This window comes from Bos indicus, chromosome 29, assembly GCF_029378745.1.
Source record: "Bos indicus isolate NIAB-ARS_2022 breed Sahiwal x Tharparkar chromosome 29, NIAB-ARS_B.indTharparkar_mat_pri_1.0, whole genome shotgun sequence".
In the NCBI taxonomy this organism is placed as follows: Eukaryota; Metazoa; Chordata; class Mammalia; order Artiodactyla; family Bovidae; genus Bos; species Bos indicus.
This window is the reverse complement of record NC_091788.1, coordinates 7,311,868-7,338,356: the sequence shown is the minus strand read 5'-3', so window position 1 is coordinate 7,338,356 and position 26,489 is coordinate 7,311,868. Positions and strand designations below refer to the sequence as shown.

The window sequence follows — 26,489 nt, the reverse complement described above, 5'->3', positions numbered from 1 at the left end:
ATTTATTCCTTTGTTTACCTTTCCTACTGTTCTTTTCCCCTTGCAATTAATCTTTAATGTATATAAATCTTCCTCTACCTCTATTTTCTTTGCATATCTGTTCTTTCTTTCCTTTCCTCTCCACATATTTGCTAGTTTTGTGTTCATTGCTTTGTTCCCCACTTGGCACCTTGCTTTAGTTGTGTTTTCTAGTTTGTGCATTAGTTAGTTTTGTCCTTAACTGGTAGATACAATTTTGGGTCTCCTTTGTTCGCTGGGTAAATCTATTGTACTTTATTTTTGTTGAACTATTTTGATTTTATTTATGGGTGTATATGTGTATATTCCCTTATTTTAATTATTAAATGCCTGATTTGTAACGGCCATTTGTCTGGGGTTCAAACATCTTTGGTTTCTTATTTTTGGATATCTGACTCAATCTCACTTAATGCCGTAACAAACCACTTGTGGAATCTTCATTCATGACCAGAGATCAAGCCATGAGCCTTTGGAGTGGGAACACTGACTCCGAGACCCTAGACTATCAGAGAACTAACCCAAGGGAGTATCAGATAGTGAGAACTCACACAAAGGAAACCACTTGAATACAAGACCCAGCATCACCCAACCGCCATTAGCACCATGAGGACACCTCATCTAAACAAGAAACAAAACAAAAATACAAACCCAGTCATCAGCAGACAGAACCACCTCACTCAGCCTTGCCCATCAACAAAAACTCAGCACAAATTTGACCCTATACAAAGTTTATACAAACCAATGGACCAAACATAGGAGGGCAGAAACCAAGGGGAAGAAAGAACTCAACCTTGAAGCCTCAGAAAAGGAGACCTCAAACACAATAATTAAAAAAAAACACACAAAAAGGCAGAGAAATAATACACAAATGAATAAACAAACTAGAAACACAGGAGTCCAAAGAAATGAAGAAGAAATTACCTGAAAACTCAGAATAATGATAGTAAAGATGATCAAAAACCTTGAAAACAGAATTGAGAAAATGCAAGAATCAATTAACAAAGACTTAGAAGAATTAAAGAATAAACATACAGAGACAAACAACACAATTACTGAAATTAAAAATACTCTAGAAGGAATCAGTAGGAGAATATTTGAAGCACAAGGATGAATCAGTGAGCTGGAAGATAAAATGGTGGAAATAACTTCTGAAGAGCAGAATAAAGTAAAAAGAATGAAAAGAACTGAGGACAGTCTCAGAGACCTCTGGGATACTATCAAACACACCAACATTAGAATTATAGAGGTCCCAGAAGAAGAAGAGAAAAAGGGTATGAGAAAATTTTTGAAGAGATTATAGCTGAAAATTTCCCCAACATGGAAAAGGAAACAGTCAATCAAGTTCAAGAGGCACAAAGAGTTCCATATAGGATAAATCCTAGGAGAAACACAGCAAGACACACACTTTTCAAACTAATGAAGACTAAACACAAAGAAAAAAACATTAAAAGCAGAAAGGGAAAGGCAACAAGTAATATACAAGGGAAACCCAACAGGTTTAACAGCTGATCTTTCAGCAGAAACTGCAGGCCAAAAGGGAATGGTAGGATATAAAGTACTGAAAGGGAAAAACCTACAACCAAGATTACTGTACCCAGCAAGGATCTCATTCAAAATTGATGGAGAAATCAAAACCTTTTCAGACAAGCAAAAGTTAAGATAATTCAGTACCACCAAACCAGCTTTACAACAAATGTTAAAGGAACTTATATAGTCAAAAAATACAAGAGAAGATAAAGATCTACAGAATCAAACCCCAAACAATTAAGAAAATGGCAATAGGAACATATATATCAATAATTACTTTAAATGTAAATGGATCAAATGCTCCAAATTACACAGGCTGGCTGAATGGATACCAAAACAAGACCCATATATATGCTGTCTACAAGAAACCCACTTTAGACCTGAAGACATATATAGACTGAAAGTGAGAAGATGGAAAAATATATTCCATGCAAATGGGAAGCAAAAGAAAGCTGGAGTAGCAATCCTCATATCAGACAAAACAGACCTTATAATAAAGAATATTACAAGGAAGGACACTCCATAATGATCAGGGGATCAGTCCAAGAGGAAGACAGCACAATTGTAAATATCTCTGCACTCAACATAGGAGCACCTCAATACATAAGACAAACACTAACAGACATAAAAGGAGAAATTGACAGTAACACAATCATAATAGGAGACTTTAACGCCCCACTCATACCAATGGACAGATCATCAAAACAGAAAATTAATACAGAAACCCAAGTCTTAAATGATACATTAGATGAGATGGGTCTCACTGATATCTTCAGGACATTTCATCTAAATGCAAAAGAATACACCTTCTTCTCAAGTGCACATGGAACATTGTCCGGGATAGACCACATCTTGGGTCACAAATCATACCTCAGTACATTTAAGAAAATTGAAATCATATCAAGCATCTTTTCTGATCACAAGGCTATGAGACTAGATATCAGTTACAAGAAAAGAACTGTAAAAAAAACACAAAACATGTGGAGATCAAACAATATGTTTCTATGTAACACACACACACCCAAAACAATATGTTTCTAAATAACAGGTTACTGAAGAAATCAAAAGGGAAATAAAAAAATTTTCTAGAAACAAATGACAGTGAAAACACAACTCAAAACCTACGGGATGTAGCAAAAGCCATTCTAAGAGGGAAGTTGATAGCAATACAATCCTACCTCAAGGAACAAGAAAAACATCAAATAGACAACCTAACTTTACACCTAAAACAACTGGAAAAAGAACAAAAGACTCCACAACATTAGCAGAAGGAAAGAAATAATAAATATCAGAGCAGAAATAAATGAAAAAGAAATGAAAGAAATAATAGTAAAGATTAATAATACTAAAAGCTTGTTCTTTGAGAAGATAAACAAATTTGAGAAACCTTTACCCAGACTCATCAAGAAAAAAAGAGAGAAGAATCAAATCAACAAAATTAGAAGTGAAACAGGAGAGGTTACAACAGACAATGCCAAAATACAAAGGATTTAAGAGACTATTTTGAACAAATTTATAGCAATAAAATGGATAACCTGGAAGAAATGGACAGATTCTCAGAAAAGTTCCATCTTCCAAGACTAAACCAGGAAGAAACAGAAAGTATGAACAACCCAGTTACAAGCACTGAAATTGAAGCTGTGATAAAAAAAAATCTCCCAAAAAACTAAAGCCCAGGACCAGATGGCTTCACAGGAGAATTCTATCAATAACTAAAGAAAAGCTAATGCCTATCCTTCTAAAACTCTTTCAAAAAATTGCAGAGGAAGGAACACTTCCAAACTCATTCTACGAGGCCACCATCACCCTGATACCAAAATCAGACAAAGACAACACAAAAAAAGAAAACTACAGGCCAGTAACACTGATCAACATAGAGGCAAAACTCCTCAACAAAATTTTAGCAAGGAGAATTCAGCAACACATCAAAAAGCTTATACACCATGATCAAGTTGGGTTTATTCCAGGGATGCAAGGATTCTTCAATATATACAAATCAATCAATGTGATACACTATATTAACAAATTGAAACATAAAAACCATATATTAATCTCAATAGATACAGAAAAAGCCCTTGACAAAATTCAGCACCCATTTATGATTAAAACTCTTCAACAAATGTGCATAGAAAGAACCTACCTCAAATAGTAAAGGCCATATATGATAAGTCTACACCAAATATTGTTCTCAGTGGTGAAAGACTGACAGCATTCCCCCAACATCAGGAACAAAACAAGGGTGTCCACTTTCATGACTATTATTCGACATAGTTTTGGAAGTCCTGCCTACTGCAATCAGAGCAGAAAAAGAAATAAAAGGAGCCCATATCAGAAAAGAAGAAATAAAGCTCTCACTATTTTCAGATAATATGATACTGTACATAGAAAACCCTTAAGATACTATCAGAAAATTACTAGAACTAATCAATTAATTTAGCAAAGTTGCAGGATACAAAATCAATACACAGAAATCTCTTGCATTTCTATATACTAACAATGAAAAATCAGAAAGAGAAATTAAGGAATCAATCCCATTCACCATTGCAACAAAAATAATTAAATATCTAGGAATAAACTTATCTAAGGAGACAAAATAACTGTACACAGAAAATTATAAGACACTGATAAAAGAAATCAAAGATAACATAAACAGATAGAGAGATATGCCATGTTCCTGGGTAGGGAGAATCAATATTGTGAAAATGACTATACTAACAAATGTAATCTACAGATTCAATGTGATCCCTATCAAATTACCAATGGCATTTTTCACAGAAGTAGAACAAAAAATTTCACAATTCATATGGAAACCCCAAAGTACCTGAGTAGCCAAAGCAGTCCTGAGAAAGAAGAATGGAGCTGGAGGAATCAACCTTCCTGTCTTCAGATTATACTACAAAGCTACAGTCATCAAGATAGTGTGGTTCTGGCACAAAACCAGAAATATAGACCAATGGAACAAGATAGAAAGCCCAGAAATAAACCCATGCACCTATGCGTACCTTATTTTCGACAAAGGAGGCAAGACTATACAATGGGGCAAAGACAGCCTCTTCAATAAATGGTACTGGGAAAACTGGACAGCTACATGTAAAAGAATGAAATTAGAACACTTCCTAACACTGTACACAAAGATAAACTCAAAATGGATTAAAGACCTAAATGTAAGACCAGAAACTATAAACCTCTTAAAGGAGAACATAGGCAGAACACTCGATGACATAAATCAAAGCAAGACCCTCTATGACCTACCTCCTAGAGTAATGGAAATAAAAACAAAAGTAAACAAGTGGGACCTGATTAAACTTAAAAGCTTTTGTATAGCAAAGGAAACTATAAGTAAGGTGTAAAGACAACCCTCAGAATGGGAGAAAATAATAGCAAATGAAACAACTGACAAAGGATTAATTTCCAAAATATACAAGCAGCTCATACAACTCAATTCCAGAAAAACAAACAACCCAATAAAAAAGTGGGAAAAAAACCTAAACAGACATTTCTCCAAAGTAGATATACAGATGGCTAACAGACGCATGAAAAGATGCTGAACACCACTCATTATTGGAGAAGGCAATGGCACCCCACTCCACTACTCTTGCCTCATTATTAGAGAAATGCAAATCAAAACTACAATGAGGTATCACCTTGCACCAGTAAGAATGGCCATCATCAAAAAGTCTACAAACAATAAATGCTGGAGAGGGTAAGGAGAAAAGGGAATGCTCTTGCACTGTTGGTGGGAATGTAAATGGATACAGCCACTATGGATGACGATACGGAGATTCCTTAAAAAACTAGGAATAAAACCACCATATGACCCAGAAATCCCACTCCTAGGCATATACCCTGAGGAAACCAAAATTGAAAAAGACACGTGCATCCCATTGTTCATTACAGCACTGTTTACAGTAGCTAGAGCATGGAAGCAACTTAGATGTCCATCAACAGTTGAATGGATAAAGAAGTTGTGGTACATATACACAATGGAATGTTATTCAGCCATAAAATGGAATACATTTGAGTCAGTTCTAATGAGGTGGATGAACCTACAGCCTATTTTACAGAGTGAATTAAGTCAGGAAGAGAAAGACAAATATCATATATGAACACTTATATACGGAATCTAGAAAAATGGTACTGAAGAATTTATTTGCAGGGCAGCAATGGGAAAGAGACATAGAGAATAGACTTATGGACATGGGGAGAGGGAAGAGAGGGTGAGATGCATGGAAAGAGTAACATGGAAACTTACATTACCATCTGTAAAATAGATAGCCAACGGGAATTTGCTGCATGTCTCAGGAAATCAAACCAGCCCTCTGTATCAACCTAGGAGGGTGGCATGGGGAGGGAGATCGGAGGGGATATATGTATGCCTATGGCTGATTTATGTTGAGGTTTGACAGGAAACAAAATTCTGTAAAGCAATTATCCTTCAATTAAAAAATAAATTAATTTTTTTTCAATTTTATATTAATGGAGCATGTTATTGTTTGGGACTGGGTATGAGAGAACTTTCTGATATTGTTTCTTTGGATGGTATTTACAGAGATGTGTGTGTGTGTGTTTATGTATTTATTATATAAATTCATAAAACATAAATTCACTTGAGTTGTGTATTTTATGTAATTACTATTATTATAAGACATACATGCACCACACACATATAAATGAAAATGCCTCAATAATGTGTGGGGGGGGTGTAGTGTCCTTAAATAATAATTTGAAAATGTTATTTCTTTTTCTTTTTTTGGGGGGATAAGAAATAACTTATCCTCATTCTGGAATGTTTGGAAAATACAGAAAGATAAAAGGAAGAACATTTGTATTTTTACAATTAATAATGAGAGTGAACTTTTCTCAATAATGAGTGAATTTTTCTTATGTTTATTAATAATTTTTAATTGTTCTATGAAGCATTTGCTAGTATATCCATTGTACATTTGTTTTGTTTTTTATTTTTATGTTTTAAAGTTGGATGGGTTTTTCTTGTAAGAAATAAATATTTAGACTGACATATTGGCCCCTTTTCCCTTTTTATTATGTTTTTAACACATGGAATTTAAATTTTTTTATTTAATTAAAACCACCATGGAGTAGTATACTCATTTTCACTATATTGATTCTTCCAATCCATGAACATGGTATATTTCTCCATCTATTAGTGTCCTCTTTGATTTCTTTCACCAGTGTTTTATAGTTTTCTATATATAGGTCTTTAGTTTCTTTAGGTAGATATATTCCTAAGTATTTTATTCTTTCCGTTGCAATGGTGAATGGAATTGTTTCCTTAATTTCTCTTTCTGTTTTCTCATTATTAGTGTATAGGAATGCAAGGGATTTCTGTGTGTTGATTTTATATCCTGCAACTTTACTATAGTCATTGATTAGTTCTAGTAATTTTCTGGTGGAGTCTTTAGGGTTTTCTATGTAGAGGATCATGCTATCTGCAAATAGTGAGAGTTTTACTTCTTCTTTTCCAATTTGGATTCCTTTTATTTCTTTTTCTGCTCTGATTGCTGTGGCCAAAACTTCCAAAACTATGTTGAATAGTAATGGTGAAAGTGGGCACCCTTGTCTTGTTCCTGACTTTAGAGGAAATGCTTTCAATTTTTCACCATTGAGGATAATGTTTGCTGTGGGTTTGTCATATATAGCTTTTATTATGTTGAGATATGTTCCTTCTATTCCCGCTTTCTGGAGAGTTTTTATCATAAATGGATGTTGAATTTTGTCAAAGGCTTTCTCTGCATCTATTGAGATAATCATATGGTTTTTATTTTTCAATTTGTTAATGTGGTGTATTACATTGATTGATTTGCGGATATTGAAGAATCCTTGCATCCCTGGGATAAAGCCCACTTGGTCATGGTGTATGATCTTTTTAATGTGTTGTTGGATTCTGATTGCTAGAATTTTGTTAAGGATTTTTGCATCTATGTTCATCAGTGATATTGGCCTGTAGTTTTCTTTTTTTTGTGGGATCTTTGTCAGGTTTTGGTATTAGGGTGATGGTGGCCTCATAGAATGAGTTTGGAAGTTTACCTTCCTCTGCAATTTATAGATTCAATGCAATTCCTATCAAGCTACCAACAGTATTCTTCACAGAGCTAGAACAAATAATTTCACAATTTGTATGGAAATACAAAAAAACCTCGAATAGCCAAAGTGATCTTGAGAAAGAAGAAAGGAACTGGAGGAATCAACCTACCTGACTTCAGGCTCTACTACAAAGCCACAGTCATCAAGACAGTATGGTACTGGCACAAAGACAGAAATATAGATCAATGGAACAAAATAGAAAGCCCAGAGATAAATCCACGCACATATGGACACCTTATCTTTGACAAAGGAGGCAAGAATATACCATGGATTAAAGACAATCTCTTTAACAAGTGGTGCTGGGAAAACTGGTCAACCACTTGTAAAAGAATGAAACTAGAACACTTTCTAACACCATACACAAAAATAAACTCAAAATGGATTAAAGATCTAAACATAAGACCAGAAACTATAAAACTCCTAGAGGAGAACATAGGCAAAACACTCTCCGACATACATCACAGCAGGATCCTCTATGACCCACATCCCAGAATATCGGAAATAAAAGCAAAAATAAACAAATGGGACCTAATTAACCTTAAAAGCTTCTGCACATCAAAGGAAACTATCAGCAAGGTGAAAAGACAGCCTTCAGAATGGGAGAAAATAATAGCAAATGAAGCAACTGACAAACAACTAATCTCAAAAATATACAAGCAACTCCTACAGCTCAACTCCAGAAAAATAAATGACCCAATCAAAAAATGGGCCAAAGAACTAAATAGACATTTCACCAAAGAAGACATACAGATGGCTAACAAACACATGAAAAGATGCTCAACATCACTCATTATCAGAGAAATGCAAATCAAGACCACTATGAGGTACCATTTCACACTAGTCAGAATGGCTGCAATCCAAAAGTCTACAAGCAATAAATGCTGGAAAGGGTGTGGAGAAAAGGGAACCCTCTTACACTGTTGGTGGGAATGCAAACTAGTACAGCCACTATGGAGAACAGTGTGGAGATTCCTTAAAAAACTGGAAATAGAATTGCCTTATGATCCAGCAATCCCACTGCTGGGCATACACACTGAGGAAACCAGAAGGGAAAGAGACACGTGTACCCCAATGTTCATCGCAGCACTGTTTATAATAGCCAGGACATGGAAGCAACCTAGATGTCCATCAGCAGATGAATGGATAAGAAAGCTGTGGTACATATACACAATGGAGTATTACTCAGCCATTAAAAAGAATACATTCGAATCAGTTCTAATGAGGTGGATGAAACTGGAGCCTATTTTACAGAGTGAAGTAAGCCAGAAGGAAAAACACCAATACAGTATACTAACGCATATATATGGAATTTAGAAAGATGATAACAATAACCCTGTGTACGAGACAGCAAAAGAGACACTGATGTATGGAACAGTCTTATAGACTCTGTGGGAGAGGGAGAGGGTGGGAAGATTTGGGAGAATGGCATTGAAACATGTAAAATATCATGTATGAAATGAGATGCCAGTCCAGGTTCAATGCACAATACTGGATGCTTGGGGCTAGTGCACTGGGACGACCCAGAGGGATGGTATGGGGAGGGAGGAGGGAGGAGGGTTCAGGATGGGGAGCACATGTATACCTGTGGCGGATTCATTTTGATATTTGGCAAAACTAATACAATTATGTAAAGTTTAAAAATAAAATAAAATTAAAAAAAAAAAAAACCCACCATGGAGAAGGAAGGGGCAACCCACTCCAGTATTCTTGCCTGGGAAATCCAGTGGACAGAGGAGCCTGGTGGGTTACAGACCATGGGGTCACAAAAGGGTTGAACAATAACTGTTCAATGTTATAGAACATTTTATTATAAATAAAAACAATATTATTACAATAATGTTACAATAACAATAACTACACCCCACACACACATTTTTGAGGCATTTTCATTTATATGCATGTGGTGCATATATGTCATATAATAATTAATAGTAATTACATGAAATACAGGTATTTAAAGTTATTTTAAGTTATTAAAATAACTTAGTGACTAATCAACAGCAACATGAAAAAAAAAACCACGAAACATTCTCAGTCTCATAAACTGTATCATTCTTTTTCTGAGTAAAACCTTCCTAATCTGTATGCAGGTCAAGAAGCAACAAACAGTTAGATCTGGACATGGAACAACAGACTGGTTCCAAATCAGGAAAGGAGTACATCAAGGCTATATATTGTCACCCTGCTTATGTAACATATGCAGAGTACATCAAGTGAAATGCTGGGCTGCGTGAAACACAAGCTGGAATCAAGAGTGCCAGGAGAAATACCAATAACCTCAGATATGCAGATGACACCATCCTTATGGCAGAAAGCAAAGAAGAACTCAAGAGCCTCTTGATGAAAGGAAAAACACCGATACAGTATAATAACGCATATATATGGAATTTAGAAAGATGGTAACAATAACCCTGTGTACGAGACAGCAAAAGAGACACTGATGTATAGAACAGTCTTATGGACTCTATGCGAGAGGGAGAGGGTGGGAAGATTTGGGAGAATGGCATTGAAACATGTAAAATATCATGTATGAAACGAGATGCCGGTCCAGGTTCGATGCACGATACTGGATGCTTGGGGCTAGTGCACTGGGACGACCCAGAGGGATGGTATGGGGAGGGAGGAGGGAGGAGGGTTCAGGATGGGGAACACATGTATACCTGTGGCAGATTCATTTTGATATTTGGCAAAACTAATACAATTATGTAAAGTTTAAAAATAAAATAAAATAAAAAAAAATAAAAACATATAGAAATTTAAAAACAAACAAACAAAAAAAAACTCAACATTCAGAAAACTAAGATCATGGCATCCGGTCCCATCACTTCATGGCAAATAGAAGGGGAAACAATGGAAACAGTAACAAACTTTATTTTCTTGGGCTCCAAAATCACTGCAGATGGTGACTACAGCCATGAAATTAAAAGACGCTTGCTCCCTGGAAGAAAAGCTCTGACCAACCTAGATAGCATATTAAAAAGCAGAGACATCACTTTGCTGACAAAGGTCCATTTAGTCAAAGCTATGGTTTTTCCAGTAGTCATTTATGGATTTGAGAGTTGAACTATTAAGAAAGCTGAGCACTGAAGAATTGAATGCTTTTGAACTGTGGTGTTGGAGAAGACTCTTGACAGGCCCTTGGACTGCAAGGAGATCCAACCAGTCCATCCTGAAGGAAATCAGTCCTGAATATTCATTGGAAGGACTGATGCTGAAGCTGAAACTCCAATACTTTGGCCTCCTGATGTGAAGAACCAACTCATTGGAAAAGACCCTGATGCTGGGAAAGACTGAAGGTGGGAGGAGAATGGGATGACAGAGGATGAGATGGTTGGACGGCATCACTGACGTGATGGACATGAGTTTGAGTCAGCTCTGGGAGTTGTTGATGGACAGGGAAGCCTGGCGTGCTGCAGACCATGGGGTTGAGGGGAGTCAGACATGACTGAGTGACTGCTCTGAATTGAATCCCTCTACAGTGATTTCTTTTGTCTCCATAGTTTTCTTTTTTCACACTTAAGTATTTTGCTCATCTGGGTGTGTATGTATATATGTATACAAGTGTGTGTGTGTATACATTGTGGTATGAGGCTACACCAGCTTTTTTCTCTATAGTTAGCCAGTTGTACCAATATCTGATTTCATAGGTGTACTGGCTATTTAGTGGAAGTCTTCCGGGCACTGGCATTCCGATGGCTGCCTTTCTCAAAGATTGTTGTTACATGAGTTTTCTATTGTTATGGATACAGTCATCAGTACTTTAGTGGGAAACCAGAAGAGGCTATATGAAAGACTGTTATCCAGGTGTTACTATAAATCATTAGTTTGAAGAAAAATAAACTGTACTTAGAAAATTATACTAAGGTAATATTAGTGGTTTTGCCATGAACATTGTGCTGTTAATATTAGTCACATTGGTTTCCCATACAGATTAAAAAAAAAATCACTTCAGCTGTAATCTATTGGGAATTAATTTCTAGGAGTTGGTCTCTAAGATGGCTCTGCTACTTATTCAGTGTTAAGTGTTTTCTGTTAAGTGTTAAGCTTTTTGGTTACTCAGAGCTTTTCTTTAGCTCATTCTGTATAAGGCTACTGCTAATTTTACTCAGATTCATATACTTCTCCTAGGTCTTATACTTTGCCTTTCAAGAAGTTTCTAAAAAAACAAAACAAAATGGCAGTTATTCAGCTATGAGTATTTCCACTCTTTGTATCAAGTCATTTTGCTTATTGACGTATCTATTAGATTTGGGTACTATAGAGAGTGAATAAGGTGAAGATTTCTTGCCTGTCATGAATTGTAAAGTCCAACTTACTTCTCCAACTCAAAAATGGTTGTCTTATGCACACTGCTTGATGAAAGTATATTCAGGGAAACACTACTCATATTCAGTAGTGTTACAGAATAAACTACCTGGGGTCATTTGAAAATGTAGATACTGAAAGGACATTTGAGTAAATAAGGAAATATGGTCAAAAGTAGAGATTATTGAATATTGAGGTATCTATTACTGCATTCCATAGTTATATACAAATAATCTTAATATTTATTTTTCTCTTTTTTGTATTTTTGACCTATATGTTAACTATTATAGAAGGCAATTTTGATTGTGATTTTTAAAATTAAATAGTCTCTCTCTTTAGTGTAGTATGGACTTCCCTTGTGGCTCAGCTGGTAAAGAGTCCACCTGCAAAGTGGGAGACCTGGGTTCGATCCCTGAGTTGGGAAGATCTCCTGAAGAAGGGAAAGACTACCCATTCCAGTATTCTACTATACAGTATTCTGTATAGTCCATGGGATCGCAAAGAGTCAGACATGACTGAGTGACTTTCACTTAGTGTAGCATATAAGCTAAACTTCAGACAAACCTGAGTTTGAGTCTCAGTTCTGGTGTTTTCCTGAGCAAGTTGTTTTGTCTCTCTAATTCTTGGTTTTGTTATCTTTAATGATAACGACAGTTCTTCTCTCATTGAGAAGAATAACGGAGGTATTACATACCCGTGTTCATCTTTATGTACACGGATGACACCTGTTGACAGATAAGATTCCACGGGGGTGGGACTAAAAGAATGCTTTTCCATAACTAGAGTGAGGGACAGCCCCTGAGCAGAGAAATCACATCAGGGTGTTCATGGGAAAGGCAGAGCTGCAGCAACAATTTCAAATGGAGAATTTTATAGAATAATTTCCATAGAAATAATGTTTCCATGTAAATCAAAGAGTTTTTCAAGACTGTATGTCAAAAGGCCTCCAAAAGAAAAAAAAAAAAAAAAAGTAAGAGAAACAAAGAATTATTTCCAGGAGAGGACATTTCAGACAAAAAGAAGTTGGGGAGGAAGAACACTAGTACAAAAGAGGGCGAAGGAACAACTGGAAAAATTTACTTAGGCACACTGGTTAGGGGCTGTCACTAACTCCTTACCAGAAACGAGACTGGGTCTGCAGCTGACCCTCCAAAATGCCTCCAATGTAGCTACATAGAGTTATCTGTACACAATCATAGGATCAGTGCATAGAGGATGTGTGCACCCCAGATCTCAAGGGAAGAAAGAAGTTTGTGTCCTTCAGAAACTGGATAGACTTTTTGATGATGGCCATTCTGACTGTTGTGAGATGATGCCTTGTTGTGGTTTTGATTTGCATTTCTCTGATAATGAGCGATGTTGAGCATCTTTTCATGTGTTTATTAGCCATCCCTATGTCTTCTTTGGAGAAATGTCTGTCTAAGTCTTCTGCCTAGTCTTTGATTGGATTATTTTTCTGGTATTTAGCTTCATGCATTGCTTGTATATTTTGGAAATTAGTTCTTTGTCGGTTGTCTCATTTGCTGTTATTTTCTCCCATTCTGAGGGTTTTCTTTTTACCTTGTTTTTAGTTTCCTTCATATGCTTTCCTTGCAAAAGCTTTTAAGTTTAATTAGGTCAGAGTTGTTTATTTTTGTTTGTATTTCCATTACTCTAGGAGGTGGGTCATAGAGGATCTTGCTATGCTTTATGTCAAAGAGTGTTCTGCCTATGTTTCCTCTAAGAGTTTTATAGTTTCTAGTCTTACATTTGGGTGTTTCTTTAATCCATTTTGAGTTTATTTTTGTGTATGGTGTTAGGAAGTGTTCTAATTTTATTATTTTACATGTCGCTGGCCTCTTTTCCCAGCACCACTTTTTGCATTTAGGTTGGTTCACATGTGGTGGACAAACCTAGAGATTATTATACAAAGTGAAGCCAGAAAGAAAAAGACAAATATTGTATTTTAACGTGTATGTGTAGAGTCTAGAAAGACGGTAGTGATGAACCTATGTACAGGGCAGCCCTGGAGATGCAGACATGGAGAACGCGCTTTTGGGCACGGTAGGGGAGAGAAGGTGGCGTGATTTGCGAGAGTAGCATTGACACATATCTATGGCCATATGTAAAGTAGCTAGCCCGTGGACTTTTGGCTTCCCTGGTGGCTCAGACGGTAAAGAGTCTGCCTGCAATACGGTGGACCTTAGTTTGATCCCTGGATGGGGAAGAGTCCCCGGAGAAGGGAATGGCAACCCACTCCAGTATTCTTGCCTGGAGAATTCCATGGAAAGAGGAGCCTGGTGGACTACAGTCCATGGGGTCACAAAGAGTCAGACATGACTGAGCGACTAATGCACACAGTGAGCATTTGCTGTATGACACAGAACCCAAAGCCAGTGCACTGTGACAGCCTAGAGGGAGGGGTGGGATGGGTGGGAGATAGGAGGGAACTTAGGAGGAAGGCGATGTATGGATACATATGGCGGATTCAGGTTGGTGTACGGTGGAAACCATCACAATATTGTAAAGTAATTATCCTCCAATTAGAAGTAAAATTAAATTGAAAAAAGAAACTGGATAGAACTGTGAAAAATATAAACTTGGGTATAAAAATTGTGAAACAGAAGTCACAGTCCTGTGTATTCACACACGTTTTTTTTTTCATGAAAATAAAACATAAAAACAAAGGAAATGAAGAAGCATTTGAAGATTCTGGACAAGAGTTGGCAGTATTTAAAGCAGGAGAGAAGCAAATGTAGTTTCATAGCAGGCTGCTGTGGCTTCTGGATTTCACGGGGCAGTACCATCCCACACCCCAGCCTTCCTGTCCACTGTTGCTAGACTAGGTAGGAACTTACATGAGGCTGCCACAGTCTCACTTTTCCAAATACTGACATGTAAGAGTCATCACAGATCAGCACTTACTACTTCTTTCATTTCACAAAAGAAGGGACTGATAGAAAAAACACAGTATGGATGTGAACTCAGGAGATGCATTATAAAGAAGTCCCTACATTGTTCCTATTTTCCTCATTTTGGTGCTGGTGACAGCTTCTCTGTAGACTGGAATTAATTCATGGGCTAGGATTTCAACCTCAGCCTCATTGCTCCAGTGCTCTCTCCTGTTCCAGCATCATGATAGAGGCATTATACCACCAACTAAAACATTTCACTCCTTTGTAAACACATATGAGGTGCTTGTTACACAATGCGGGACAAATCAGTCTTAGCAAACCCTTTGTTGGTTTTAACAAATCTTAACCTTTGCACTTTGACTTACAGATCAACATTGACCCTGTCTGATTATCAAGAGTCAAGATTCCCTTTGGATTTGCTACAAATAAAACTGACCAAACCCTTTGTTTAAAATTCCTGTTACATCATGTACAACACTGAAGTGCAACTTTTGTTGGCATCATGATCTCCCTAACTAGACAATAAATCCCTTGAGGGTGGGATCTAGTTTTCCTCATCTTGTTACCCTTACAACTAAAGGATTCGTTGTGAATCCTTATAAATCATTTGAATGGCTCTGCTTAGTTTATGTGTCCTGGAACATCATAATTATACACAGCAAATCCTTGCTACTGTTTTATAGTTTATTGATGGAAGTAGGAATTGATCCGTCCTTCAACATGCACTAATTCATTTTTCAGACATACATGAAACCCTTGTTATGTGCCTTCCACTGTGCTAATTGCTAAAGATAATCAAAATAACCAGAATGTAGTTCTTGCCTTCAAAAATGTCAAGAAGAGTTCCTTTCTGGAGCTCACATTAGCTTTGTAGTACACTGCCAATATCCTGAATGATAGAAACAGTTTGCAATCTTAATAGAGTGAACATTTACTCTCTTATGTTTTCTTATCCCTCTAAGAAGCAGTACCCACTCTATATAAGAGCCCTCCTTTCTAACAGATGACAGCCGCTATCCTCATAACACAGTTCACTTAAATTGGAGCCTTACCCACTTTAAATGAAAGAATAAATCTGCTTACTATTGCAAGTCTTGTTGTATTTGCTGTTCTCCTGTGCAAACCCTTCCAGCCGGCACTGAAAGCGATGCTGCCAGAATTCTTGAAACCAAGGGTTTCGGAGGTTTGTTTCTGGCCGGAGCTTCAGATAATAATCATCAAACCACTTGACGTCGGGAGACTGGAGCTTGATTGTGATTCCACCAACAGCTTCTCGCTGATAGCCATCTGTCACATCATACCTGTCAGCCCAGCCGTCACTGTGGGGAAACAAAAACCCCTCAGCTCAGAACAGGTCTCGTCTGAGAAAACGATGCTGTTTGCTATCGTTTTGAAAACATTCATCAGTAAATGGCACTCAGGCCACACTATGGTCTTACATTATACTACATGATTATTGAGATAGCAGCTCAAATCAAATAGGATAAAAAGTGCAAAATACAATGGAAACTTTGCGTGTAAGAATGCTGGAAGGTACTGGTCTCACTTACCTTGGACTGCAGAGAATAACCCAATGCTTTTGGCAGAATTTCACTGGTTGTAAAATAGAGTATAATCATGAAAGCTATATATCACCGTTCACACTATTTACTGAATGTTTAATAGCTAGGTTAAATTAATTTTAAGTATATTTCTTTTCCTTTACTTAATAATAAATCATGATAAGGATCATAAAGTAAAACTGAAAAATACTTCTAAAATATACCTAATGTTAATTTAACCATCATATGATATTCATTTTTTTCCTACATTTTACATGTAATGATGTGTGAGTGTGTGTGTGTGATCACTTGTGTCTGACTCTTTGTGACCCCATGGACTGTAGCCCGCCAGGCTCCTCTGTCCATGGGATTTTCCAGGCAAGACTACTAGGGAGGGTTGCCATTTCCTACTTGAGGGGATTTTCCTGAGTGGTTAAACAAGAGAAACTTTCTGATCATGATCATTCTATTAATTGATTCATCAGAGCCCAAACCGAAGTCCTTATAGTCCATATCCTCTTTCCTATCCCATGATACTTCTTTAATAAGGATACATGTAAAATACACATATGAAATCATGTTTTACACTATCAGTACCAGTTCAGTCACTCAGTCGTGTCTGACTCTTTGTGACCCTATGGACTAAGCAAGGCAGGCCTCCCAGAACCTACTCAAACTCATGTCCATCACGTTGGTGGTGCCATCCAACCATCTCATCCTCTGTTGTCCCCTTCTCCTCCTGCCTTCAATATTTCCCAGCACCAGGGTCTTTTCCAATGACTCAACTCTTTGCATCAGGTGGCCAATGTATTGGAGTTTCAGCTTCAGCATCTGTCCTTCCAATGAACACCCAGGACTGATTTCCTTTTCATGGACTGGTTGGATCTCCTTGCAGTCCAAGGGACTCTCAAGAGTCTTCTCCAACACCACAGTTCAAAAGCATCAATTCTTCGGTGCTCAGCTTTCTTTATAGTCCAACTCTCACATCCATACATGACTACAGGAAAAACCACAGGATTGACTAGATGGACCTTTGTTGGTAAAGTAATGTCTCTGCTTTTTAATATGCTGTCTAGGTTGGTCATAGCTTTTGTGTCTCTTTACACTAGAGTCATTGAAACAACTTCTTAACAACAGGCCATCAACGATGGTGACAGGAATCATACTCTTCAACATCAATATCATTCTATGTACTGATCACTCAAAGTAACCTAGGAATTTCAAAACAAGTTTGAAATTGGAGAGTTTCTATTATAATAGTGTAACAGAATAAGGAAGAGTATTCTAAGCTTATTTGGAAAATACATGAGATAAAACTTTGGAAATAAAAGACATAAAAATGTGTTTCTTTGAAATCTGGACACACCTTGGGACATTCAGGAAAAAAGTGTCTGACTTTTCCCATCCTTCCTGTCATTTGAAATATGCATAGCTTATGCTGTGTATCTGCTGGACCCAGCAGTACTAACTGTCCTTTAAAGAGGCACACGTGCCCTTTCAGGAGAAGTAAATAAAGTCAAGGGAAATTTAACAATGAAAAAAGGCTAACAACAAAGAAGGAAGAGATGACATGGAGAGAGTTGAGAGGAAGAGTGGAATGGAGCCTCCTGAATGCAAGGCAGGAAAGGGTTTGGAGATAAGCTGGGTGAGGGGTAGTAGTCACTGGGAAAAGTTGAGTGAAATGGTTTACATTAACAATCATTATTTATTTCACCAATATTCAGGTATTTCTATTTATTGGAATGTTCATTTCTTTTTATCTTCCTCCCAATGCATTTTTGTTTTTTATACTTTTTATTTCAGTAAGCAGAGGGCATGCTCCAATATTTTGGATATAAAATCTGTGTATTATGTAAGGTTTTATGTAAGTAATATGTAAGTAATAAATTAGAATAAGTAAAAAAAAAAAAGCATGTACTTTTTTCAGTGTGTTCTGCTATACAAACTCTGACTTAAAAATTGATGAGAGTTGTTCCAAAGGTCACAGATTACTCATTAAGATATCATAGGGGCTTAGGATAACTTGAGATTCTTCCGAAGGCATCAGTGGGTGAAGAAGGAGGAAAAATAAACAAACAGAAAAAATAAGCAATTTCTTCCTCTTAAGTCCTCCTTGACAAGAAAAGATTTTATTAAAAATGATCTCTGCTGAAATTTCAGAAACTTTTGTGGCAGATCAGGAAAAAACAAGTAATGGAATATGTTTTGTCCCCAAGTTGAAAGTGGTTACTTCACACATTGTCTTCCCTCAAGTTTCTCATTTTCAGCTGCAGAGGTTTTATTTAAAGCTGACAAGTTGAAATGAAGTGGGCTTGTTTGCTTCATTTTCTCGCTCTGTTTTGGAGGGTTTATTATATCACTGATAGGAGAGTGTGGGTCTCACTGGCACTCGAGGAGATGCATGGGCGTGCTGCAAATGGGACAGGAAGCCCTGTTTGTCAGGCGGAGCGGCGTTCTCCAAGAAGGGGAAATTTAAATTGCTCCTTTTGTTAGTGTTAGCTTGCTCTTATGTAATGCTGTGATTATGAGTATTACATAAGAAATGTTAAGATTATAATGGGTCCAATTTACCCTTCACAATTCATTCACTGAATTTAATGGGGATTGTAAAAAGCCTGTCTTGATAAACTTTTCTGGAGGTAATGTTTCCATTAAAAAGTCAGGACCAGTTTGTTAATTTACTCCTCTCTCATAACATTCTTCAGCTTTTTTCTTTCTTTTTTTTTCCCCCAGGAATTAATTTCTACATTTAATTTAGTAAAAGATGATCTTTTTTTCAGTAGTATATAAGTAAGCTGATTTTAAAACAGGTTTGTTGTAGGGATTTCCATTCAACAGCAAAATAAAAACTGTAGCATAGTTTGTACATAAACAGAAAATTCCAGTATCTGTGGACAGAAAAGGGTTATTGTGTTTAAGCTTAGCGGGGAATATTTGCCATCTAAGTCTCAATAAAGTTCAATCCATATTGGCTAAGTTAGATGGTGCTCTATTGACTTTAGCTTATTAAATATTAACATTTTCATAAAAATATGCTTTTAAGGTTTGCTTTAAGATGATAGGGTATCTCTTAGTAAGGAATAATAAATCCAAAAATGAATAGCCAAGAAAACCTTGGGCTTACCTTTCTACTATCTAATGCTTTCCATTGCATTGTTAGAGTGGACTCTTAGGATTCTGGCACTACTGTAATGCTTTTGGGTGACCTGTGTGTGTGTGTGTGTGTGTGTGTGTGTGTGTGCTCAGACATGACTGCCTCTTTGTGACCCCGTGGACTGTAGCCCACAGGCTACTCTGTCCATGGGATTCTCAAGAATACTGGAGTGGGTTGCCATTTCCTTTTCCAGAGGATGTTCCTGACCCAGGGATGGAACCCGTGTCTCTTGCATCTCCTGCACTGGCAGGCAAATTTTTTACCAGTGCGCCACTTGGGTGACATAAATTTTACCAAGTTAGATAAAAAAGTAGGGGGAGATAAGGAGAAAAACTGAAAATGTACCACATTTAAAGCAGTTTTATAGATTTAGTATCTATTCTTTCTTCCTTCCTTTCTTTATGTCTATCTGTCCATCCATCTGTCTGGTTTCTCTCTCTTCTAATTGGTGGGCATTTTAACCATCTCCTTATAATCCATTTCATTACTTTCCTTCTAATTCTTTGCTATATAGTCATTCTTCATTATTTGCATATTCTGAATTTGCAAATTCATGGGTTTCCTAAAATTTATTTGCAGCCCCCATTTCAATACTCAGACCACTTTTATGGTCACTCTTAGACATGCACAGGGTAGCAAAAAATTCGAGTCTCCTGATGTGCATGTTCACAGAGGAAGCTGGACAAGGTAAACCTCTGCTTTTTTGCTTCAGTTTTGCTACTATAAAGACATTTTCTTCATTGTCTATTAAGTGCCAGATTTTTGTATTTTGTGATTTTAGCATTAAAAGATATACATTACCACATATAAAACAGATAGCCAGTGGGAGTTTGATGTATGATTCAGGGCACTCAAAGCCAGTGCTCTGGGACAACCTGGAGGGGTGGAGTGGGGCAGGGGCTGAGAGGGGTGTTCAGGAACTAGGGGACACATGTGTGCCAGGGCTGATTCATGCTGATGTCTGGCAAAACCCACCACAATACTGTAAAGTAGTTATCCTCCAATTTAACTGAATTTAAAAAATGGTTTTGCTGTTTAAAATACCCCCAAGTATATAATATATAATACTGATATGTTATCTAGAGTTCCCAATGGCAAGAAATCTGTGATATGCTTTACATACAAAGTCAGATGCATTCAGGCATGAGTACAGGGCTGTTTTTCTATGAATTGAATATGAATTCATCAACTATATATATATATATATGTATAGTGTTTTTAGATTGGAATATCTATGAAACAAGGTTATATATTGACTCAGTTCACTTCAGTCACTCAATCGTGTCCAACTCTTTGCAACCCCATGGACTGCAGCACACCAGGCTTCCCTGTCCATGACAAACTACTGGAGTTTACTCAAACTCATGTCCATTGAGTTGGTGATGCAAGCCAACCATCTCATCCTCTGTTGTCCCCTTTTCCTCCTGCCTTCAATCTTTCCCAGCATCAGGATCTTTTCCAATGAGTTGGTTCTTTGCATCAGGTGGCCAAAGTATTATGGAGATTCAGCTTCAGCATGAGTCCTTCCAATGAATATTCAGGACTGATTTCCTTTAGGATGGACTGGTTGGATCTCCTTGCAGTCCAAGGGACTCTCAAGAGTCTTCTTCAACACCACAGTTCAAAAGCATCAATTCTTCATTGCTCAGCTTTCTTTACAGTCCAACTCTCACATACATACATAACTACTAGCAAAACCATAGTTTTGACTAGACGGACCTTTGTCGTCAAAGTAATGTCTCTGCTTTTTAATATGCTGTCTAGAATGGTCAGAGCTTTTCTTCCAGGGAGCAAGCGTCTTTTAATTTCATGGCTGCAGTCACCATCTGCAGTGATTTTGGAGCCCAAGAAAATAAAGTCTGTCATTGTTTCCCTTGTTTCCCCATCTATTTCCATGAAGTGATGGGGCTGGATGCCATGATCTTCGTTTTTCTGAGTGTTGAGTTTTAAATCAGCTTTTTCACTCCCCTCTTTCACTTTCACTCTTTAGTCCTCTTTGCTTTCTGCCAAGAAGTTGGCATCATTTGCATTTCTGAGGTTACTGATATTTCTCCTGCAATCTTAATTCCAGCTTGTGCTTCATCTAGTCCAGCATTTTACATGCTGTACTCTGCATATAAGTTAAATAAGAAGGGTAACAATATACAGCCTGATGTACTCCTTTCCCAGTTTAGAACCAGTCCATTGTTTCATGTCTGGTTCTAACTGTTGCTTCTTGACCTCCATACAGATTTCTCAAGAGGCAGGTCAGGTGGTCTGGTATTCCCATCTCTGTAAGAATTTTCCAGTTTGTTATGATCCACACTGTCAAAGGTTTTAGCGTAGCCAATGAAGTGGAAGTAGACATTTTTTGGAAATTATCTTGCTTTTTCTATGATCCAACAAGTGTTGGCAATTTAATTTCTGGTTTCTCTGCCTTTTCTAAATCCAGCTTGAACATGTGGAATTTCTCGGTTCATGTACTGTTGAAGCCTAGCTTAGAGAATTTTGAGCATTACTTTGCTAGTAGATGAGTGCAATTTTGCAGTACTTTGAACATTCTTTGGCATTGCCTTTCTTAGTGATTGGAATGAAAACTAACCTTTTCCAGTCCTGTGGCCACTGCTGAGTTTTCCAAATTTACTAGCATATTGAGTGCATCACTTTCACAGCATCGTTTTTTAGGATCTGAAGTAGCTCAACTGGGATTCCATCACCACCCCTAGTTTTGTTCGTAGTGATGCTTCCTAAGGCCCACTTCGCATTCCAGGATGTCCGGCTGTAGGTAAGTGTTCACACCATTGTGGTTATCTGAGTCATTATGATCTTTTTTTGGTAGTTCTTCTATGTATTCTTGTCACCTCTTCTTAATATCTTCTGGTTCTGCTAGTTCCATACGTTTCTGTCCTTTCTTGTCCCCATCTTTGCATGAAATGTTCCCCTGGCATCTCTAATTTTCTAAAAGAGATCTCTAGTCTTTCCCATTCCATTTTTTCCCTCTATGTCTTTGCATTAATCACTTAGGAAGGCATTCCTATCTGTCCTTGCTATTCTTTGGAACTCAGCATTCAGGTGGTATATCTTTCCTTTTCTCTTCCATAAGCTTCTTATCCTTATCCTTCAGAGGGCAGACAGAATGAAAAGCACAATCCAGAAAACTAATCAAACTGATCACATGGACCACAGCCTTGTCTAACTCAAAGAAACTGAGAGCCATGTCATATAGGGCCGTCCAAGTTGGACCAGTTATGGTGGAGAGTTCTGACAAAACACAGTCCACTCGAAAAGGCAATGGCAAACCACTTCATTATTCTTGCCTTGAGAACCCCATGAATAGTATGAAAAGGCGAAAAGATAGGACACTGAAAGATGAACTCCCCAGGTCAGTAGGGGCCCAATATGCTACTGGAGAAGAGTGCAGAGTAACTCCAGAAAGAATGAAGAGACAGAGCCAAAGCAAAAACAACACCCAGTTGCGCATGTAACTGGTGATGGAAGTAAAGTCCAATGCTGTAAAGAATAATATTGCATAGGAAACTGGAATGTTAGGTCCATGAATCAAGGTAAATTGGAAGTGGTCAAACAGAAGATGGCAAGAGTGAACACTGACATTTTAGGAATCAGTGAACCAAAATGGACTGGAATGGGTGAATTTAATTCAGATGACCATTATATCTACTACTGTGTACAAGAATCCCTTAGAAGAAATGGAGTAGCCATCATAGTCAACAAGAGTCCAAAATGGAGTATTTGGGTGCAGTCTCAAAAACGACAGAATGATCTCTTCGTTTCCAAGGCAAACCATTCAATATCACAGTAATCCAAGTTTATGCCCCTGCAAGTAAAGCTTAAGAAGCTAAAGTCAAACAGTTCTATGAAGGCCTACAAGACCTTCTAGAACTAACACCTCCAAAAGATGTCCTTTTCATCATAGGGGACTGAAACGCAAAAGTAGGAAGCCAAGAAACACCTGGAGTAGCAGGAAAATTTGGCCTTGGAGTACAAAATGAAGCAGGGCATAAGGCTAACAGAGTTTTGCTAAGAGAATGCAATGGTCATAGCAAACACTCTCTTCCAACAACACAAGAGAAGGCTCTACACATGGACATCACCAGATGGCCAACACCGAAATCAGACTGATTATATTCTTTGCAGCCCCAGATGGAGAAACTCTATACAGTCAGCAAAAACAAGACTGGGAGCTGACTATGGCTCAGATCAGTTCAGTTCAGTTCAGTTGCTCAGTCGTGTCCGATTCTTTGTGACCCCATGAATTGCAGCACGCCAGGCATCCCTGTCCATCACCAACTCCCGGAGTTCACTCAGACTCACGTCCATCGAGTCAGTGATGCCATCCAGCCATCTCATCCTCTGTCGTCCCCTTCTCCTCCTGCCCCCAATCTCTCCCATCATCAGAGTCTTTTCCAATGAGTCAACTCTTCGCATGAGGATGGCTCAGATCATGAACTCCTTATTGCCAATTCAGACTTAAATTGAAGAAAGTAGGGAAAACCACTAGACTATTCAGGTATGACCTAAATCAAATCCCTTATGATTATACAGTGGAAGTGACGAATAGATTCAAGGGATTAGATCTGATAGAGTGCCTGAAGAACTATGGATGGAGGTTCATGACATTGTACAGGAGGCAGTGTTCAAGACCATCCCCAAGAAAAAGAAATGCAAAAAAGGCAATATGGCTGTCTGAGGAGGCCTTACAAATAGCTGTGAAAAGAAGAGAAGTGAAAGGCAAAGGAGAAAAGGAAAGATGTACCCATCTGAATGCAGAGTTCTGAAGAATAGCAAGGAGAGTTAGAAAAGCCTCTCCTGGTAGGAGACCTTGTAGATGTGTGTTAGAGAATCAAGTTAGGAAATATGCGTCAGTGGTTAAGGAAACTAATGGATGGTTGTATTAGCAGTGGGAAGGAAGAGGTTATTTGTAAGGAATTCTCAGAAATCCAAGGACTAGTTATGTGGAGAATAGTGGGTAAAGGAAGATATTTATGGTTTATGGGAAACATTAATGATACTGTAAGTGACATTGTCACTCCATATCCTAGGTTAAAGTATAGAAAAATAGGTTTGAGTTTGAAAAAGGAGGGAAATGAATACAAGTAGGGGCTCTGCAATGATCCAATTTCCTTTTATATGCTCTCCAGCACTTTGTTTCTTCTGGATTTCTGTTCTCTGCAAATAAAATTAATGAGTGTAAAAAAGTACAGGTTAAAAATCTTTGCTGTGGTGCAGTAGCATTTTAATCCACCTTCTACTATTGTATTTAGCATTTTGTATGCTGAGAAATAGCTATTTGCACTCAAAAAAAAGGTAAAGCTAATGAAAATCATAGCACTCTAAAGATCTGATGCTCTATACAATTATATCCTTATAAACATTTTAACTTTAGAATTGTTATTTTAATTATTTTTGTGTTAACTAATAGATATTTAAAGCAGGCCAGTGATCATGGCTGTAATATAATTACTGCAGGGTTTATAGTCAGTAGAATTAATTGCAAAATATAATTCTGGAATGTGGAATCCCTTAAGGATCCATAGTAATAAAATATCATTGGAAAATTATGAAGGAGAAAGGTTTACTAATTATTGAATGTTAAACAGAGTTGATCAATAATTTAAAAATTTGTCTCTCTTATCAAAGTATAAATCTGTACAATGCAGACAATATGTTCTTTCTTTTCTTTCCTCATTTTGTATTAATATATCTTTTAAAAAAAACTACTGGACCACAAAGGAAGTCCCCTGGTTTCTCTTTGTTTAATCAATTAGTTACCTTATTTCTATTTTTGCCTGTCTGGGTACTTGTTGCTGCACACAGCTTCCTCTAGATGCACCGAACAGGAGCTACCTCCCAGTTGCGGCATTCAGGCTCTAGAGTGTGTGCTCAGAAGCTATGGCCGATGGACTTAGCTACCCCATGGCATGTGGAATATTCCCAGACCAGGGATCATACCCATGTGCCCTGCATTGGCAGGTGGATTCTTAACCTCTGGACCACCAGGGAAGATCCTCAATATATATTTTAAGTTATTGCTATGGAAACAAAAAATTGTGTGACACAGAAAGTTGAGTCAAGTGATCCTCCAGTAACAGTCTCCATGTTCTTTTTATTCCAATTAATTAATCTAATAAGCATTTGAATGCATATTATGCATATTCTGTACATTCAAATTGCACAGATAGTGTGGTAGCTGCCAATACATGCCCTCAAGGAGCTGGTAGTCCATTAGACACGGCCTGCTTGAATGGGTGATGCTGACTTCTAGCCCACTGGAAGTTTCCTCATTTATCCTTCAGACTGAACATCCTCTTCTCTTTTTATTCACTCTTCCTATTAACAGTACAATTCATTAGGTTCCCAGTCACTGAATCGCCACTTACTGAAAATTGCATTCCAGTCCTGCCTTCCTGAGATTTATTCTCCCATCACCTCAATTAGTATTCTGGGTGTTCCTAAACTCTTAGTTCTTACATCTATTGTCTCTTGATTTATTTACATGGAAGGCTAATCACATACAACGGGTAAGGATTTCATTAGTTGAACTCTCAAATGGCAACATGATTATTTAGTATAACTCTGCAGAGTTCTTGGGGAGATATCTGCCATGGGCAAACAACATAAATAAATCATCTCAAAGTGTTAGAAGGAGCAATACCAGACCAAAAATGTAGGCATCAGAATGACTTTTCCTAGAAGGTGTGCTGTGCTTAGTCACTCAGTCATGTCTGACTCTTTGCGACCCCATGGACGTTAGCCTGCCAGACTCCTCTGACCTTGGGGATTCTCCAGGCAAGAATACTGGAGTGGATAGCCATGCCCTCCTCCACGGGATCTCCCCAACCCAGGGATCAAACCCTGGTCTTCTGCATTGCAGGTGGATTCTTTAACATCTAAGCCCAAGAATACTGGCGTGGGTAGCCTATCCCTTCTCTAGGGGATCTTCCCGACCTG

At 37.7% G+C, this 26,489-nt stretch overlaps 1 protein-coding gene across 5 annotated transcripts in view; it reads right to left on the bottom strand.

Annotated features, from left to right (window-relative positions):
* The window catches only part of GRM5 (glutamate metabotropic receptor 5), a 790,030-nt gene that overhangs the window by 169,791 nt on the left and 593,750 nt on the right, over positions 1–26,489 (bottom strand). For all 5 annotated transcript variants that reach the window (XM_070783148.1, XM_070783144.1, XM_070783146.1 and 2 more), the window contains one exon: positions 15,930–16,165. In XM_070783148.1, coding sequence (XP_070639249.1) covers positions 15,930–16,165 — 236 coding nt within the window. The remainder of the gene's footprint in view (positions 1–15,929; positions 16,166–26,489) is intronic.